The sequence below is a fragment of the Plasmodium coatneyi genome, chromosome 12 (assembly GCF_001680005.1).
Source record: "Plasmodium coatneyi strain Hackeri chromosome 12, complete sequence".
NCBI lineage: Eukaryota > Apicomplexa > Aconoidasida > Haemosporida > Plasmodiidae > Plasmodium > Plasmodium coatneyi.
This window is the reverse complement of record NC_033567.1, coordinates 4,628,056-4,646,001: the sequence shown is the minus strand read 5'-3', so window position 1 is coordinate 4,646,001 and position 17,946 is coordinate 4,628,056. Positions and strand designations below refer to the sequence as shown.

At 41.0% G+C, this 17,946-nt stretch overlaps 3 protein-coding genes across 3 annotated transcripts; all 3 read left to right on the top strand.

The window, feature by feature from the left end:
* Nucleotides 1-1,887: 1,887 nt before the first annotated feature.
* On the top strand, nt 1,888-3,730 carry PCOAH_00047060 (60S ribosomal protein L10a; the record flags this gene model as incomplete). Its single annotated transcript, XM_020061490.1, has 2 exons — nt 1,888-2,468; nt 3,082-3,730. 2 exons carry the CDS (start codon nt 2,464-2,466, stop codon nt 3,728-3,730), a joined length of 654 nt encoding a protein of 217 aa, XP_019916795.1.
* Nucleotides 3,731-5,870: 2,140 nt separating this feature from the next.
* PCOAH_00047050 (CAMK/CAMKL protein kinase) lies at nt 5,871-13,783 on the top strand (the record flags this gene model as incomplete). Its single annotated transcript, XM_020061489.1, has 5 exons — nt 5,871-5,990; nt 6,166-6,226; nt 6,439-6,681; nt 6,820-7,028; nt 7,181-13,783. 5 exons carry the CDS (start codon nt 5,871-5,873, stop codon nt 13,781-13,783), a joined length of 7,236 nt encoding a protein of 2,411 aa, XP_019917077.1.
* Nucleotides 13,784-16,135: 2,352 nt separating this feature from the next.
* Nucleotides 16,136-17,644, top strand: PCOAH_00047040 (Structure specific recognition protein; the record flags this gene model as incomplete). Its single annotated transcript, XM_020061488.1, has 1 exon — nt 16,136-17,644. One exon carries the CDS (start codon nt 16,136-16,138, stop codon nt 17,642-17,644), a length of 1,509 nt encoding a protein of 502 aa, XP_019916603.1.
* Between the last annotated feature and the right edge of the window lie 302 nt (nt 17,645-17,946).

Sequence of the window (17,946 nt, the reverse complement as noted above, 5' to 3'; positions counted from 1 at the left end):
TTTCCTACTTTCTGTAACGAGTTTGCAATTTACGCAGGGAAATGCCAATATGTGCAAATTGCGTTTTTATCTTATTGCACTATTGAAAATTTTATTCTTTGCGTCTTTTTTTTTTTTTTTTTCTTAAATCTCCGCACATGTTGTTCCGTTTTCTGTGTATAAGCATGCTGGGTTCCACTTTCACATATGGACCCGGTTGCACGAAACATGGGAAAAATTATTCGCAAAGATTGGAACCATGCGAAACATGCTAGACTCAATATCATGAAATGAAAGCTCAACATTTGAGAGCGCATGTGAAGAAACTAACATAACTTGTTCCATAAAAATAGGACGCCTTGGCCACTACAAGTATGCTTTCGCGTATTTAGGCTTATACATACACATATACAACAGCGAACGTATTCGAAACGGGGGAGTGATGCGATGTACTACATTTACCTTCTCCCTTTAATGCCTTTAATAATTAAGCAGTATGCTGCACATGTTAGACGGAGAGCGCGCATGTGCTACGTTGGATGCGTGCCATTTTGTTCGTAACATGGAAAAACGGAAAAAACGCATGTGGAAGTCGTCTACCGGGGTGCATACATCCCTATAGGACGTCTATAATAACCGCCTTTATATTGATGTGATGATGCACAAGTTCCCAAACGATGTTTTGCGCTGTCCGCAAAGGGAACACAAATCACTGCTACGATTATTCCTTTTTTTTTTTTCTCTCTTTTTCCCTTTAAACAATCCAATAACGCATTAAAAGATACGCATTTGTAAAATGACCCTCCTCACGCCACAAGAACGTGCACGTCTTTTTCCTTCCTTCGTGGTAGCTATAATGAAACGGACAGGTAAGCACAATGGGGTGGTAAAAAAACAAACAGGGGAGACAATGCACGCATCCCCTGCTCCACACGCACACGCGTTTGCATAAATCTGACACTCCCAGTAGATGTAACCTCCATTTTAATCACTGCCAATCATTTAGTTAGCTGTACCTTTTTTTTCTGGCCTGCATTTTAATGTGTCGTTACTTTTCATGCAACATACACGGCAAATGGTATGTGGGAAAAATCCGGAATGGGACTTAACGTATGGAAAAGAAAAATTACACTGACTTTTATGTCCACCATCTTTTAGCCACTGCAAAATTATGCGCTCCTTTTTAAAAAGGAAACACCCCTCCTTCCTACTATTTCAAGGCTCCTTTGCACTTCACGTGAAAGTAAAAAATGACTCGCTCCATTTAGCTAATTGTAGGGTGAACGTGCACGTACATATATATATAACGCCAATTAGTACACGCATGAAGGGCGCATATGAAAATATATACATATATATATTATATTTTTTTTTGCGCCTTGCGGGTCACTGCATAGTACTATACAGCGTCATGCACCAATGATTTTTTCAATTTTTTAAAAGTGCAATTTCTTTCGGCCACATGTAAACTTTTACTATCGATAAAAATAGTGCATATGCGAAGGCGCATATTGCTATATATACAAGTATGCGGTATTGCAATTTTGGGCTCGAAAAAAATGACACAAAATAACGCAAAATGGGGTACATCACTGTAGGCATATATAATATGCGTATAACGTATGCGCGTAGTATTCCCCCCCAGGTGGTGCTCAATAACTCCTTCGAGCATATATGTACGCGGGGTTTTACAGTTCCCGTGGTGAAAAGAATTACACTGAACTAGGCATAACAGCAGGTGCTCTTTCCTCTCTGGCGGATTAAATATAAGGCTTTAAACTTAATTTAATTTTTTGGGGGGAAGGCCTATTTTTTCACATTTCGACGTTTGTTTTTTTTTTCTATTTTTTTTTCACCGCGTCAACAATTTTTCTTCTTTTCCTACGCACAAATCCCAGAGGAAATCTTATGCACTACTACAAACTCCGTTAAGGGTTTATAGCATTTTTTCTCTGCGCGGACTTTTCTTCACCCTCGCGAAAAATGTAAACCTCGTGAATGGGTCCTCCCCTATACGCATATTTTCATTTTTATATACAATAAAGCGGCCCAAAAATATATATACAAATGTATGTTATGGAGTGAATAATATTTACAATACATATTGAGATTGTACATTCGTGTTTTTTTTTTATCCTTACCCACGCGACGCGTAGTTTTTCTTTGGGTTTTCACCGCCGATTGAATTTTTTTTTTTTTCCCCATTTGTAAGTTTCCATATTTTATCAACCCACAATTTTTTTTTTTTTTTTTCCTTTTCATTTTTTATAAATTCAACCAAAAACAGATGCAATTGCAAAATAAAACTCCACTCTGTTTTAATTTCCCTGGAGAGAACATTTGATAATTCTTTGAACAGAAAATTTACTCAAGCGATTGCTTTATTTAAGAAAAAAAAAAAAGTTTCGTATAAATTACGAATTTGAAACCTCCCTTCTGAATAACTCTTTAAGTGTTTTCTTCCTTTTAACGCGCATTTACACAATGAGGTAAGGCCATACAAAATGGGGAACTGGATTTAAGTGTTCCTGTTGCGAAGTCTCCCGCAGGAATGGTGGGGGGGGCATATACAGAGAGGCGCAGCACGCATCCCAGCGTACTTAAATATTTATATGCATATCACTACGTTGTTGTGGGTACCCTGTTGTATGCGCTTGCTTATACTTGTGGCCTTTTTTTATGAGGAGAGGTTACCCATTGTTGTGGGGGGAAAAAAGAACGGTGCCGCATTAGCCCATCAAATGAGCAAGCATCACGTACATACAGAACACTATATGGCGCTGCCATTTTCTGTTGCAAACACGTCATTTCATCTTCTGCGTACCGATTTAATGAGCCTGCATTTCCTTTGGAGGAACATATATATCATGTGAATGCTACTCATTTGTTTATGCCCCTTCATTTGTTCACGCATGCCATTGGAGCCTCCCCTCGGGGAACATAAATTATATAAATTACATATGTTGTAAATGGCATATATGTTATATATGTTGTGTATGTTATATATGTTATGTATGTTGTGTATACCCCCCGCGCACTGCACACTGTGTGAGCAATTTACCCATTGCACTTGCTTCGATTTCCCCGTTTCCCCCTTTTTAGCAAGCTAAATCAGGATCTCTTAAAAAAAGCCATCTCCGACGTGTTCGAAGGCACAAAAACGAAAAAGAGAAAATTCGTTGAGACGATTGAGCTGCAGATCGGGCTGAAGGATTACGACACGCAGAGAGACAAACGTTTTTCAGGAACAGTAAAATTATCTAATGAAGTGAGAAAGAAACTGAAGGTATGTATACTGGGAGATGCTGTACACGTGGAGGAAGCACAGAAACTAGAATTAGACTATATGGACATAGAAGCGATGAAAAAATTAAATAAAGATAAAACACTGGTTAAAAAGTTGGCCAAAAAATATGATGCGTTCTTAGCAAGTCAGGTTATCTTACCACAAATTCCAAAACTTCTTGGTCCAGGTTTAAACAAGGCAGGAAAGTTTCCTTCCCTAATTACCCACAATGATAAAATTAATGACAAAATTTTAGAATTAAAGTCTTCCATAAAATTTCAACTGAAGAAGGTTTTATGCATGGGTGTTCCTGTTGGTCATGCGAACTTGAAAGAGGAGGAACTCAGATCCAACATTGTACATGCCATTAACTTTTTGGTTTCTCTTTTGAAAAAAAATTGGCAGAACATTAGGACTCTGCACATTAAGAGCACCATGGGAAAGCCCCAGAGAATTTACGGCTAAGCGGCGCATTCATTTTGTGCTCCATGTGGACGTTCGCATCGCAAATGTATGCGTGATGCGCCTCCGTAGAGCAACATGCACGCACATGTGACGAGTACCTGTGCCAGAAATGTAAAAGGAAAACCTGGTCATGTGTCCAGAAGAACGAGGAGAACAAGGACAAAGCTGGACAGAGGCAGCCATTATGGTTAAGGGCTTACCGCACAGGGATGAATTCGTAAAAAAATGTCTTGTAGAGATGAACATAAATATGTACGCGCATATATATATTTATTCTTTCATTTATTTATTCTTCCCTTTTTTCCAAGTAACAAAATTTTTTTTTTTTTTTTTTTTTTCGAATACCAATATTTTGAGAAACTTTTGTTCTTTTCCCATTTCGAATTAGAATAAAGTGAAAGAAAAAAAAAAGATTAGAAATTAACATTCTAAGTGACAAAATATTGGGAGATTTTTAACAAATCGTTCATAAGAAAAAAAAAAAAAAAAAAAAAAAAGTGCAGGGTATAGGATACATAACATAGAGGGAGGAAGAAATCACAGGGAGGCACACCAAGCAGAAATGTCAAGGCAAGTAAGATCAGAAAGGCGCGTCAGCAATTGTTTACTCCAACAGGGGAGGTAGAACAAAATAATAATCCCTCCCCAAAAAAAGGATGCAATATATGCAATTTCGTCTTATGGAAATACACTGTAATGTAAGCGCATTTCCGCCGGGTCATCCGTTGTATGGTAAAATGGGGCAAAAGGGTGTGGTGGTTGTTTGATCGCGATGTGACTATTTTTTCTCCTCTTCTGTTACGAAATTGTTTACAGTAATTGCCTCCGCACACTGCCTTCTGCGTGGCAACCGGATGGAAATGATTAAATGGTTTGAAAAAGGAGACACACTGGTGGGGTGTGCCAGTTTGTCCATACTCACATGTCGGAATTGTGTCGAGATGGGAACCTAATTTGTTTTACCTGTCATAATTTTTTCTTTTTTTCCTTTTTTGGTTTCATAAATCGGTTACTTCCTCTGCTTTTTCATGAGTCGTGTCACAAATGTTTACCTCCCAGTTAATGTCTAATAGGGTAGAGATGCTTCCCGATGGATACAACTATGATAAAGGACAAAATTTGACAAGCAAAAGATAATGCGTTATCGCCTCACCTCTTATGACGTATGCTGTTGTGCAAGAAAGTGCATAATGAGGACATACCGAATGGTCTAAGTAAAATTGGGAATTCCCCTTTTTAAGAGAAAAGAAAAAAGTACAATTCCGGCACTGAAATGATAAAGTGGAACGATCAACGTAGACTGAACACTGCTTCACAAGGAGAAGTTTTAATTTTTTCGAAAGGGCTTACAACAATGGTGTTACATCCATTGAAAGGTTGTTAAGCACGCACGTTTTTTTTTTTTTTTTTTTTTTTTTTTTTTTTAAACTGTGGTTATATGTGAACAAATACGCACTGCGTGAAGGGTTACGCGCATGCTGTGCACACGGATGATAATTTTTTTTGGACTACTAAAAAGGAGACAATATGATCAATCATTTGTTTTTTTTTTTTGTAACTTACTGATTTTTATTTAACCACATACATGTGCCTATTTTTTTGTTCTTCGCAAAAATCTGCGTAGTTTGACTTAGCACAGAGTTTGTTCGTCCGCCGTTGTCACGTGCGTTGTTCGTTTTGGCATAGACGGGGCGCACATATTGAGCCGTCTGCCTGGCGTTAATCCGCCTTCCATTTGTCTTTCTTCCTTTTTGTGTATCCTACTGTCGGTCACCTCTCCATGACTTTTTTTTGTGCCTGGTAAATAATGTCTACCTAATTTGCCACCTCCTCCGTTTTTCTGTCGTAAAAATGTGTTAATTCAAAATGAGACACGATTGCAAAGTCAAGGTGATCGTTTTGTTTTGTGTGAAGGACCAGTCAGCGTGAGTGCCCCTTCCGCTGCGTCTCCTTCTACGTGTCTATATCCGTGCAGATATGCGTACTATCCCTTTGCCCTCAATTTGTTCTGCCCCTTTGTTGCATCCGAGCTGCGCTCCGCTTACTTCCTCACGGACTGTTTTGTTCCTAACCTATTTGTTGCTTAATCTACCGAATAGGTGCTCCCTTCCGCTTTCCCCTTTTTCCCTTGTTTCCCCCAATGGCACTCACGGACAAGTGGAGAACAGAGTGGGACAGGGAGCTTCGCCTGCTCCCCCAAGTCGAATCCATTGCCGACCACGACCTGCAGATAACCGAAGATATATTTTTCATATGGCAGGTAAAATTAACAAAAAAAAAGAGGACACTTTTTGTTACGTTCGTGGGGGTGTTTTCTATGACACGACTTTTTTTTCTACACTATGTATGACATATCGCATTGCGGGGAATAGTGCGTATGCTCCTTTTTCCGCTACCTCACGTGTCCTTTCTCCCCCTCCGATTTTTCGACGCAGTTCTTAAAGATGTACCACACCTCCATGCCTCACGTTCGGAACCTCATCGATTTTATAACAAGTAAAAAATGAAACAAAAATGTGCGGGTGCACATATAAGCAAATCATCAGTTGGGGGGGGCTCCTTTTGGACGCACTATCCCCGTTCACTCCCCCATGTCATCCGTTCTACATTTCAATTATAGTAATACTACAAATAATCACATCACTGCGCAACTATAAAACGGTGTAAACATTTATGTGATCACCTCCTTCTTTTCCCCCCCTTTGAAGCTAAGAAACCGGAGTCGCTCATATGGGGCGAACACATCGACGACTACATGTTCAGGGGAATAGACAAAGGGCAGAAATTATTTAATTTGTTAGTTTCGGATGGTAAAAGAATACAGCCCAGATATTCCAAGAAGAAATTATGCGATACGTTGCTGTACTTTCGCCTTAAGAATTACATCATCTTGGAGAAAATAAATACTGGGTCCGTTGGACAGGTTCACTTAGCCTTGGACAAAAGCACAGGTTTGTCTTTCCGCTACGCTGTGAGGTGGAATTCGCGCTCGTGGGTACCAGCACGTATAAGCAGCCATGCATAATTATATGCGTAATTAATTGCGTATCAACATGCAATGATATATTATCACGATGTTGCCCCCACAGATACCCTCGTCGCGGCCAAGGCCATAGACAAATCCACCGTGCAAGGCGATGAAGAGCTCTTCCAAAAGCTGAAGGAGGAGATCAGCATTTCTTGCAGAATGAACCACCCGTGTGTTGTAAAAACAACCAACGTCCTTGAAACGAGGGATAAAATTATTCAAATTATGGAGTACTGTGATGGAGGGGACCTCATATCCTACGTCAGAAATGTAAGGCCCCCAAACGGATTTTCAACCGAGCAGATCCGCATAAATACATATTCGCACATGTGCTTACATGCGTCTGTTTACTCGTTCCCCTAACAGTGTATGACCACTCATCACGCCAAATACGCGCATGACGCCCCTCCCCACAACCGTAGAAGCTCCACCTGGAGGAACTCAGCGCGCAGTACTTCTTCCGAAAAATCGTCCAAGGGCTGCAGTACATGCACCGAAACAACGTATCTCACAGGGACCTAAAACCAGAAAATATCTTCCTATGCAAAAGACAACTAAGTCAAAGAGAAAAGACGTTAATACGAATAGGGAAGCTACCCTCATGCTCCGAATATGAATTGAAGATAGGGGACTTTGGAGCCTGCTGTGTTAATGAAAAAAATAAATTACATCACGACATAGTGGGGACCTTAAGTTATGCTGCACCGGAGGTCTTAGGGTGTAACACCACCTGTGGTTATAGCAGTCAAAAGGCAGACGTTTGGAGTCTGGGGATTATCCTCTATGCCATGTTATTCGGTTTACTCCCCTTTGACAACGAAGGGAAAAATCTTAAAGACGCGTACAACGCGATTATAAAAAATAAAATCGTCTACCCCAAACATAGGATCAATAAAATTTCTATGAATGCTCGAAATTTGCTCTCTGGCATGCTCACCATAAATCCAGATAATCGCCTATCCCTGGATGAAGTAGTGAACCATGAATGGCTAGCTGATACGGGGAAAACCAAGTTGGAAGTATCTCACGTGCATAAGAAAATGAATTTCCCCATTTCATCCACCGTCGCTTGTCCAGTTGGCAGCGGTAAAAACGACATGGACTTTGAGACGTTTAAAAAATTGTTTCTAATCAAGAGGGAAAATGGTCCTTCCGTTACAAATATTCGCGTCCCGGGGGTGGTGGCCAGCAAAAACGGGATGCTAATAAACATGGTTCCTGGCGGTGTGCAAAACGTTGTGTCTGGTAGGGGGTCTCACGGGATTCCATGTGCCGCTCCTTTTGGAGCCCCCTACGGTAAACCATACGAAAGTGCAACCCTGAAGGAGAACGACCAGGTTGGCGCCTCTCCACGTAGTGGTAACGAGAAGGGTCAAGCGTGTCATCTTCGAGGAAGCAATTCGCTCGTGCAGAGGAGCGATCCCCACCACTTGAGGCAAAACCAAAACTTGAATCAAAACCATGGCCAGTTTTACCTGTACGATGACAAAGGAGTTTTGAACACTCATGTGAATAACCCAAATGGGGGACAGCACAACGTGGAGAATCCCGTCTACGCAGACGCCCCACTTGCGCAGAAAGAAAAGCAAGGGAAAATATTAGATAACTATGCCTTAAACCAGAAATGTGAAGAGGAAGGAAACGTCCTCATGGGAACAAAGAAAAAACAGACAAATGATGGTAACAATAAAATAAATGTGTGCACACAGAAGGGAATAACAAATCATCGAAGAGATCATCAGAATAACTACTACGTGGAGAAAACATATTTCAAAAATAATATTCTGGACAATACGTACTTGGATGGAAAGAGTAACAATCACAGCAGTAGCGTCAACTACTATGATGGTAAGAAACACCCGTTAGAGTATGTAGAAGAAAATAAACTTAAGGTGACGGACCAAGTGAACAAGAACCCCCATGTGAACCCCCATCTGTTTGCAAAGACAAACAACACATACGATTTGTACTTCAATAAAAACGACCTCTACAGAAATCAAAGTAACAATATATTTCTTCTACCATGTAAAGATAACCTGATGGGGAAGAATAATTTGTATAGTAATTTGTATAGCAATTTGTACCTGTTTAAGGGAGGAAACGATTTTAACGTAACCACCAGTGGGAGATCTACTCTGTTAAGGCATTACGACCAGGGTAAGCTTACCACAAATAGGGAATACGACACCGGTTGGAAGTTCAAATATGCTTCCAACGCGAGTGACGGACGAGAGTCCACTAACACCATCACCTCGAGCTGCACAAACGTCTCTCCCAATCATAACAACGCAGCAGCGATCGAGAAAATGAACGCCTCACCGGGTGACGCATTATTTTATGAAAATCCTAATTACAACAACCATCCTGTACGGTACAAATATTATTACTATGATGATAAGGGGACCTATGTAGGGTGTTTAAGCAACCAAACCAGTGGACGTACTTGCGCCTCTTCCTGTGTGTTGCTTGAAAATCAAGTCAACTATGCAGCCAATAATGGGGAATACACGAAGGAATGGACATATAAAAGGGGAGTCTCCGAATATGTCGAAACGGGAACTGCCAGTAATTATAGTAATAATAACAATGCATCCTCATCTGACCGTAAGAGGGAAGACCTTTTTGTTAAACACCCAGAGGGGGAAGGTCACACAAAGTTGGCTAGCTACGAATGGGGTAAAGACGCTGCAGGTGCTCTTTTCGTCACTTCTGAGAATAGGGGTATTGTGATGGAAAAACAGACGGGGGGAGCAAGCAAACAGAGGAATGATCTGACCAGTGCGAATGGGCATCCACGTATTGTGCAGCAAGTGGGAAGATCCACACAGGTGGGTGGCCAAATGGGTGAGCACGCCAATAGGGGAATAACCGAGATTAACCCCATGAGGGACACCCTCCTCACCGACGGAAGCATCACATCTAAGGTGAGCACACCCACGAAGAACGACGCAGAACTGCAATTACGTCCCACCAACTACAAAGGGAAAGACACCTGTATTATTCTCAAAAAGGAAGGAATAACCCACAGTGCAAATAAACACTCCTCCCTTATCAAATCCCAACACGCAACAAAAATTGTCACTATTGGTGAATCTACCTGCGATCAAATGGATTTGGCGTGCATGCAAATAAACGAACTGAAGGGCAACCCGAAGGAGAGTCACCAAAAGGAAAACAAATTTACCCTCAACCTGTTAGTCCAAAAGGGCAGAATTAAGGAATGCACAAAAATGGATAGAACAGAAGAGAAAAACATTTCACGAAATGATTACACTGATGAGCAGTCCAACAAATGGAACACGCACAGTGGGGAGAAAGATGACAGGGTAGAATTCCTTCCCAGTGGGGGTGCCCCAGCGGAAACTTGCACTTCCAACACGCAGAAGAACAAATTGAATAATAACACCCATGAAGAAGTAAATGATGCCATCCAACGAGATGAGGGGAAAACAGAAAAGGACAATCAAAGAGAAACTCACAAAGGGGATAATAATTCCCCAGAGAAAATTGCTTCACCCCTGCCAGTAAAGGATGAAAATAAAAATGTAACTAGCGAAGAAGGGAGTAACACACCAGGGAAAGAACACACCGAAGGAGAGTGTAAGGACACCCCCCAACAAAGCTACAGCGATGGAAGTGAAACGAAGACGAAGAAAAAAAAAAAAAAAAAAATTTTCAGCATCAATAATCCAAGTAAAGAAATCCAACGACGCCAATCCAAAAGTGACCCAAGTGGTGACGACAAACAGGTAAACCAGGTGGACAAAAAAAAATATATAACTAACAGTAGCAGAAACAACAACCGTAGCTGCAATTATGGACAGAAACATTCATGTGAAGAGAACTATAACAGTGGCACAAGGAGCAACCACAACGGCACTGACACTGCAGTGGTGGCTGCGCGCAAAAGTTCGAGTAATAATGAGGGGGAAAAAAACAAAGTGGACAAGCGAAGAGAAAGGGTAATTGAAAGTGCTATAGAAAAATATGACATGCCTAAATTATCCAAACGTGACAGTCATGTAAAAGAAAAAACAGATGCGGCAGAATTCAGATGCTACCCTAGAACAGAGAAAACGTGTGGCCACCTGGAGGGGGAAAAAAAGTTATGCAAAAACGAGGAAGGAAATAAACAAAGGGAAAACACAACATTTAATGAAGAACAGATAGATGGAAAGAACAAATTTTTGCTACTAAAAAAATTGTACTATTCGAACGATAGGGATTTGCATGTACTGCCCAACAGGGAGAACCAACATGACAAAAAACGCTACATCAATTTTGAGAAAATATTTCCCCACAGGAAAAGGAAGACGAATACAACCCACATTCCCCCTTTAAGTTACTACAATAAAAGTAACTTATGTTTCAGTAAAAGGGTGAAAAAAGACAGAAAGGAACGAGGAGAAGAAAACGAAGACGTCGTAAAGAACCAAGTGGACGTAAGCCACAGAGCACATAACCGCAAAAGTAAAAATGACATAACAAATATCCGCCACTTCAGTGAATGGTACTACACGAACGGATGCAACCAGCATGAATTAACCACGAAGGGGAATTGTCCATCCAAGGAGGGTGTTCCAATTTATGATAAAGTTGCAACATATGATGAAGTGGCACCATATGATGAAGAACGGGTAAGTGACAAGGAATGTGTTTATTTTTCCTCCAACAAAATTGAGTACATCAAATGTGCCACTAGGAATAGCATTAACCAGGATAGCCACCAGACATACGGTGCCCATTATTACAACCATATGATAAGCGAAACGAACAGGGGGGTATCCAACCCGGTTAGTGATGCACATGTGGTTAGCGCTGACAAATGCAGTACTAAGTGCAGTGACAAAAGGCACATAATTTGGTGCACCAAAGAGGAGAGTCAAAATTATATGAGCAAAAATGAAAAGGGAATAAGCTACCCTACTGTTGGATTCAACACCAATGTAGAGAAATGCTCTCTTCCACATGAACCATTTTTATTTAACGGAAGTGGAAATGGAAATGTCATACCTTGGAAGAATAACTTGCCTAACCAAATGGGTTCCTCCCATCTGTCTTCAAGTTGTCCTTCCGAAGTGAAACCTACCCTTAGCCTTGCCAGTTACTATAACGAAAAGGGGGTAAACGACATGGGTGAGGTGGAATTCACAAGTAAGGACACAGAGAAAGCAACTGAATGGGGGGAGAAGCCTATGCAACCAGGGCACAATTTGAACGCGATCCTTGACAGGAACTGCGAAAAGAGCTCCACATACAATAGGGGTGATATCGAAAGTGGTAGATGCATCCCAAATTTGGAAGGCCACATATTTCAGCACTCCCCGATTGACCAGTCGATCAAAGTGAATGAAACTGAAGATAACGAAGAGGCGCGCACGGAAAGATCCCCTTCTAGTGCAGAGAACAGTGGGGAGGGATATTCCCCCGAGGAAGTAGGATCCGCCAACGTCAGTACCAGCAACGACAGTAATGGAATAACCACCAAGCCAGAAGAGTTAAGCGGCGTCCCCACATCCGACGCCACAAACAACCCATACATTGGGAACAATGCAATTAAGAGGGGAAACTACACCTCCTTGTATGACGACGTGAAGAAATCCTATTCGATCATCCAAAATGTAAGCTATAAGCATGAACTAACGAAAGAAAAAATGAAAAATAAAAACGGGGAAAGGATCATAACACGATGGGATGCAAAGGAGCAGATCTGGGAGAATGGAGGAAGCGAACAGGCTGTGCAGATTCACGTAAAAGGAGCGTCCCCAACGGAACACCCTACCCCCAAGGAGTGCACCAACATAAAGGATCCGGCTAAAAGCACAACTATGAAAATGTCGCAAAATCATAACCGCCCAATGAGTAGGAAGAAGGAACGTTCAGGGGAAGACGATCAGGACAAAAGTGCAAAATGTGCGGGAATGGAATTCACCCCCCTTACACTTAAGAAGGACAACATTTGGAAAAATTCGCCAAGCAATCCTGAAAATTGTTACGGGGTGGAATTCCCTACAGAGTTTAATGGAGACCTGTCTGAGGGAAGCCTGGACAGAGATAAATCTCAAACACATGACAGTAGCGCCAATCGGAAGGATACCCACTTGTTAGTTAAGGATGAGGGAAAAGACCCACACCTGGATACTCAACACATCTACATGATGAATGCAAATTTGAAAAAGCAAAAACCACAAGGTGAGAAAGAAAAACATGAAAGGTACCAAAAAGGGAGTGTGCATAATGGACCCACCAGGTGGGAAGACCCCCCACATGAACTCACATCGAGTAGGACAAACGAAGAGGTAACTAAAAATAAAAAAGAGACAACCCTTAAGGAAAGCACAACTGAGGGAAGTAAACACTTGGCAAGTTGTAACATCTGGAACGTAGAGAAAAATGGCACCATTCATTCGAAGCAGCAACAGGAAGATTATCTAACCCATAATAGAAGCTACGATTTGAAAAGTGCACGAAGTAATTTATTCAGTATGTCCTATGATGAAAATGTACGAAAGGATTACACACATGGAAATATACTAGTGAACCCTGAAGATATATCATCTATCCATAATTTAAAATCTTGTGAAAATGATGAAAAGAACAAAATGCTGTACTACTACAATTTGGACACCACGCAAGCCAACTTGGATTTTCTCAATAATCTCATGTTCTACTCATCGCATATTAATCCATATAGGCATTACAAAAATAGGTACCTTACAAAGAAAAGCTCCCTCACTGGGGGGGTTAACCTAACCAACTCGAAACAGAATAGCGGTAATAACAGGACTGAGAAAAGGAGGGACCACCAAAATGAACCTCTTCCAGTGGACCACAATTTGAGGAACTACCTCAATTTAAACAAGACATCCATTCAGAACTTGGCAAAAATGAAAAGAAATTACATCCGTGAACAGAACTATGAGAACAAATTCGGAACAAAAATGGACGACCAGAGGGAAGCAAATACGTTCTACCCAAAGCTAAGGTGGATGAACATTTTTAGCAGAAATTCAAGCAAGTACTAGGCTCATTTGGGGGGCATCAAATGTATATTCATTTTTAACATACGTTATGGAAGGTGTTAATCGGAAGAGGCATCTCAATGCGTATGCAAATAGCTAGGTTTTTATGTGCACCCTTTTATGTCCATGTGGGAGGGGGAAGTACCCAGGTTCAACTGGGCACTCCTCCTGTATGGTTTTCTGTAATGGGGCATTTTGATCACCATGGCGCGGCTTAGCCGTTCATACTTTGTTTCGTTTATAAAATTGAACGTATGTATATTCGCATGCTGTCCTTTTACCGCAGACCTTTTACGGCTCCCCTTTATTGTTTTGTTTTCCCGCAACATTGCCGCGCCACAGACAGGAGCGCCTGTTGACCCTTTTGAATGTCCCTTTTTGTCATCGCACCATTCTACACATTAACATAATTCGTCATGGCATTCGGAATAGATGCTTCTTTACGTGCGATATGTGCGCTTACTGTTATGCCTACCCATATGTGCATACAGTTACGCGTGTGTGTGTGTGTAGTGGAACAATTAAATGGGCGTAGTCCCTCTCATTCCCGTTCCATATGTGCGCAGATAAGTACCACTAATGATTTGCAAACAGACCTTTGTATCCTTTATTTGAAGTGAAACGTCACTCATGGAGGTATTGAGCAAAGTAGGAGGAAGCTGTATTTTTTTTTTTTTTTTTTTCTTCACTCATCGCTCACACATTTGCTCCATTTTTTACACAAAACCGGTCAACATTTTTGCACATTCGTGTCTATCACTTCGGGGGAAATGCCCAAATGGTGCACTCGTGGATGAACTCAAAGGGGGTCCAAACGTGGGAACTCAATATGCCAATAGGTGAATAAAATAAAAAAAAAAAAAAAAAAATCCTTACAATTGCACAAAATTAATGCCGCAAAACATGCCGGATGCTCATTCCCAGCATAAGTGCTATGAACTGGTGAAACCTTATCTATACGTGCAAAAGAGTCCAGCGTGGAAGACGCTTTGATATACACGGTCAGTTTTACTTATGCAGTAAGATATCTCCCTTAATTTTTTAGGCACCTAATTTGGGCTAGCCATTTTTTATGATGCACATTATATTTTTGCTTTTCCTGTCACCCTTTTTTTCACCTCGATTTTTTCCTTCCGTGGTGACTTCCTTTACATTTTCTGCGAACAAAAAGGGGGGGAGAGCAAAAAATTACACAAACATAGCATCATTTAGTCGCTTTAATCGTGTGCTTGATTGTGGTATGCCTGCTTCCCATTTTATGCGTCCTCTTTTCTCTTGAGCACTCCTACATGCCATTCACTTATTTTTCATTTTTTTTTTTTTTTTATTTTGGTTCAGTTTGTGAAGTGTCACGTGTTTAGTTGGCTGTATATTCAATTATTTCCATTTTTTTATCACCACTTTACTCAGTTCTTCTTTTCCAATGAGGCTGCCCCTTTTTTATAAATAATAAGCTGATTCATTTCGGTTTCCGTTTGGGCGGCAATTGTCCTTTTTTTTAATGCCCATTTCGGTCCGATTCGTGCACGCACTCCACCTTTTCAAGTCTCTCCCTTTCTGTTTAATACTCCCCGATGAAGTTCTCCTATTCATAAAACACGAAACTAAATTAGGGGAAACTAAAAATCGGTAAGCCAAAATTTTTGAAGAGAAGCAAATTCGAGCAGCTTCCTAAATTGCCGCCTTTCGCGCCAGCGTGTGGAATAGCAAATATATTATATGCTTAACCGAGAATGGCATGAGTATTTTATTTTTGCACGACCTATTTGGAAGACCTATGCCTGGAGGGGGACATCTTTAGGGCCCAACAAATGCAGTGCATATTGCAGGCATGTAAAAGATAAATATAACCCGCTCACTGCGCGAATGCCTAAGTGCAAGTGCCCCCTCGATGGAACAAGCACACGCGGTATAGTACATGCGCATATGTACACTTAAAAACGTACCACCGCGTTCGTATATTTTTCCTTTTATATCAGTTTACCCACGGAGCCGGAAAGGAAGTCCCCTCCTGCTAAAGGATTAACCCTCCTTGGGTAATTTTCTTAACGTAGTTATCTTACCATACCCGGGGTCTGCAGACTTCTTATGAATCTTTGCAAAAAGGGGAGAGGAACAAACATCAGACATCAGTGGCAATATTAGTACGTGCCCGTTCTGCACCCATTCTTCTGCGCGCACACGTGGTTTGCTCGAAGGAGGGACCCTTTCCCAGTTGAAGTTGAAACAGACCTGCTGAAGGGGATACCTCCAAGGGGATTTCACAAAACAGGGACTTCATAAGTGACTGCCTAACGAAAAAAGCCACACTACTGTCTTTACTGTCTCCTTTTACGTTTCCCCCTGTGAGAAATAATGGCAGAGAACGCCGCCAGTTCGAGTACCAACCCCGTGATTTCCATCGGAAACATCCGTGGCTTCGGGGGCTGTGACTATGGATCATTTCGAATGTCCAACGAGTTATTAGGATGGAAAAACAAAAGAACGAACAACATATACCAGTACAAGTGTAGTGACATAAGTGAAGCCGAGTGGATAAAAACAGGCTACAACAACAACAGGCTACACCTAAAGTTCAGTAAGCAGAAAGACAATTTGATCATCTTCTTCGACGGATTCCCAGATAGAAATACTACCGAAATAACTCAGCATTTTCTGAAATATTGCAATCTCAGATTAGCTAACAGGAAGCTAGCTGCGAAGGGATGGAACTGGGGAGAATTCAAGTTAGAAAATGCGCACATAAATTTCGACGTAGATAACAAGTATGCATTCAGTATTCCAACGAAGAGCATCAATCAACTGAATGTACAGATAAAGACAGACATAGCAATGGAATTAAGAAATGAGGATATGAAAAAATCGAATGAAGACTTCCTATCGGAAATACGTTTCTGTTATCCACACGAAAATGAGGAAAATCAACATTTTCAAAATTTTAAAAGTGAATTACTGGAAAACGTAAATACAGGAGACGCCAAAAGTGAATGCATTGCCTCTCTTGCAAATATTCCTCTCCTGGTCCCAAGAGGAAGATACGAAATTGAGATGTACCCCAAGTCGTTCAAGCTACATGGAAAATCCTACGATTTTACCATTCAGTATACTAATGTAAATAAAATGCTGTTAGTACCCAAAAGTAACTCCAATCAGTACGTTTTAATCTTTAACCTAAATAACAAAATGAAGCAAGGACAAACTGAGTACCCATTCATTTTGATTCAACTGAATAACGATGACGACATGGAGTTGGACATAAATGCAACTGATGAAGATATGAAAAAATATAAATTGGAGAAAACTCTCTACGGAAGACAATACGAAGTAATCCCTAGACTGTTCTCCGCCCTGGTTAAGAAAAATGCCATCATTCCAGGGGACTTCAGAACAGCAAAAAATGAATATGGTATTACATGCAGTTATAGAGCTGCCAGTGGACAACTTTACCCTCTAAATAAATACTTCCTTTTTATTGTAAAACCGGTTATCTTAATCCCCTTTGAAGATATCGTAACGCTCAACTTCCAAAGGACGGGTAACATAAACCAACACCGTTTCTTCTCTCTTATCATAAAACACAAAAGAGGAATCAGTTATGAGTATACCAATATAGACAAAAATGAATACCCCCCTCTGCTGGAATTTTTAAAAAGTAAAAATATACACATTCAGGATGATGCCAATGGTGGGGATAAAAAACAGGACTATGTCGATGACCTCTCCGAATCGGATGAAGAAGATTACGTGGCGGAAGATGATGATGACGACGAAGAGGATTACGTGGCAGAGGATGAGGACGACGATGACGATGACGACGATGATGACGACGACGAGGAAGAAGAAGAAGAAGACGATGATAAGTAAGTTAGCAAATGTGTCCCACCATACATGTACAGTTAGCCCAACTGCCTTCTCAATGTGTACATTTATGGCTAAGTAGAATAGCGCATCAGTTTGCTGCAATTTTGGGGGTAAACGAATGGTACGCTCCTCACTGGCAAAACAAAACATCAATTAGGTAGGCGAGAAGATACGCACAAATGGACACATAGGCCAGCAACAATAGCTGCCTGACTCTTACACAGTTCAGTCCACATTGCATGCACACCTTCTCGTAACACCTCCATTTCGTATTGCTCTTTTTAAACTTTTCATCTTAACGATTT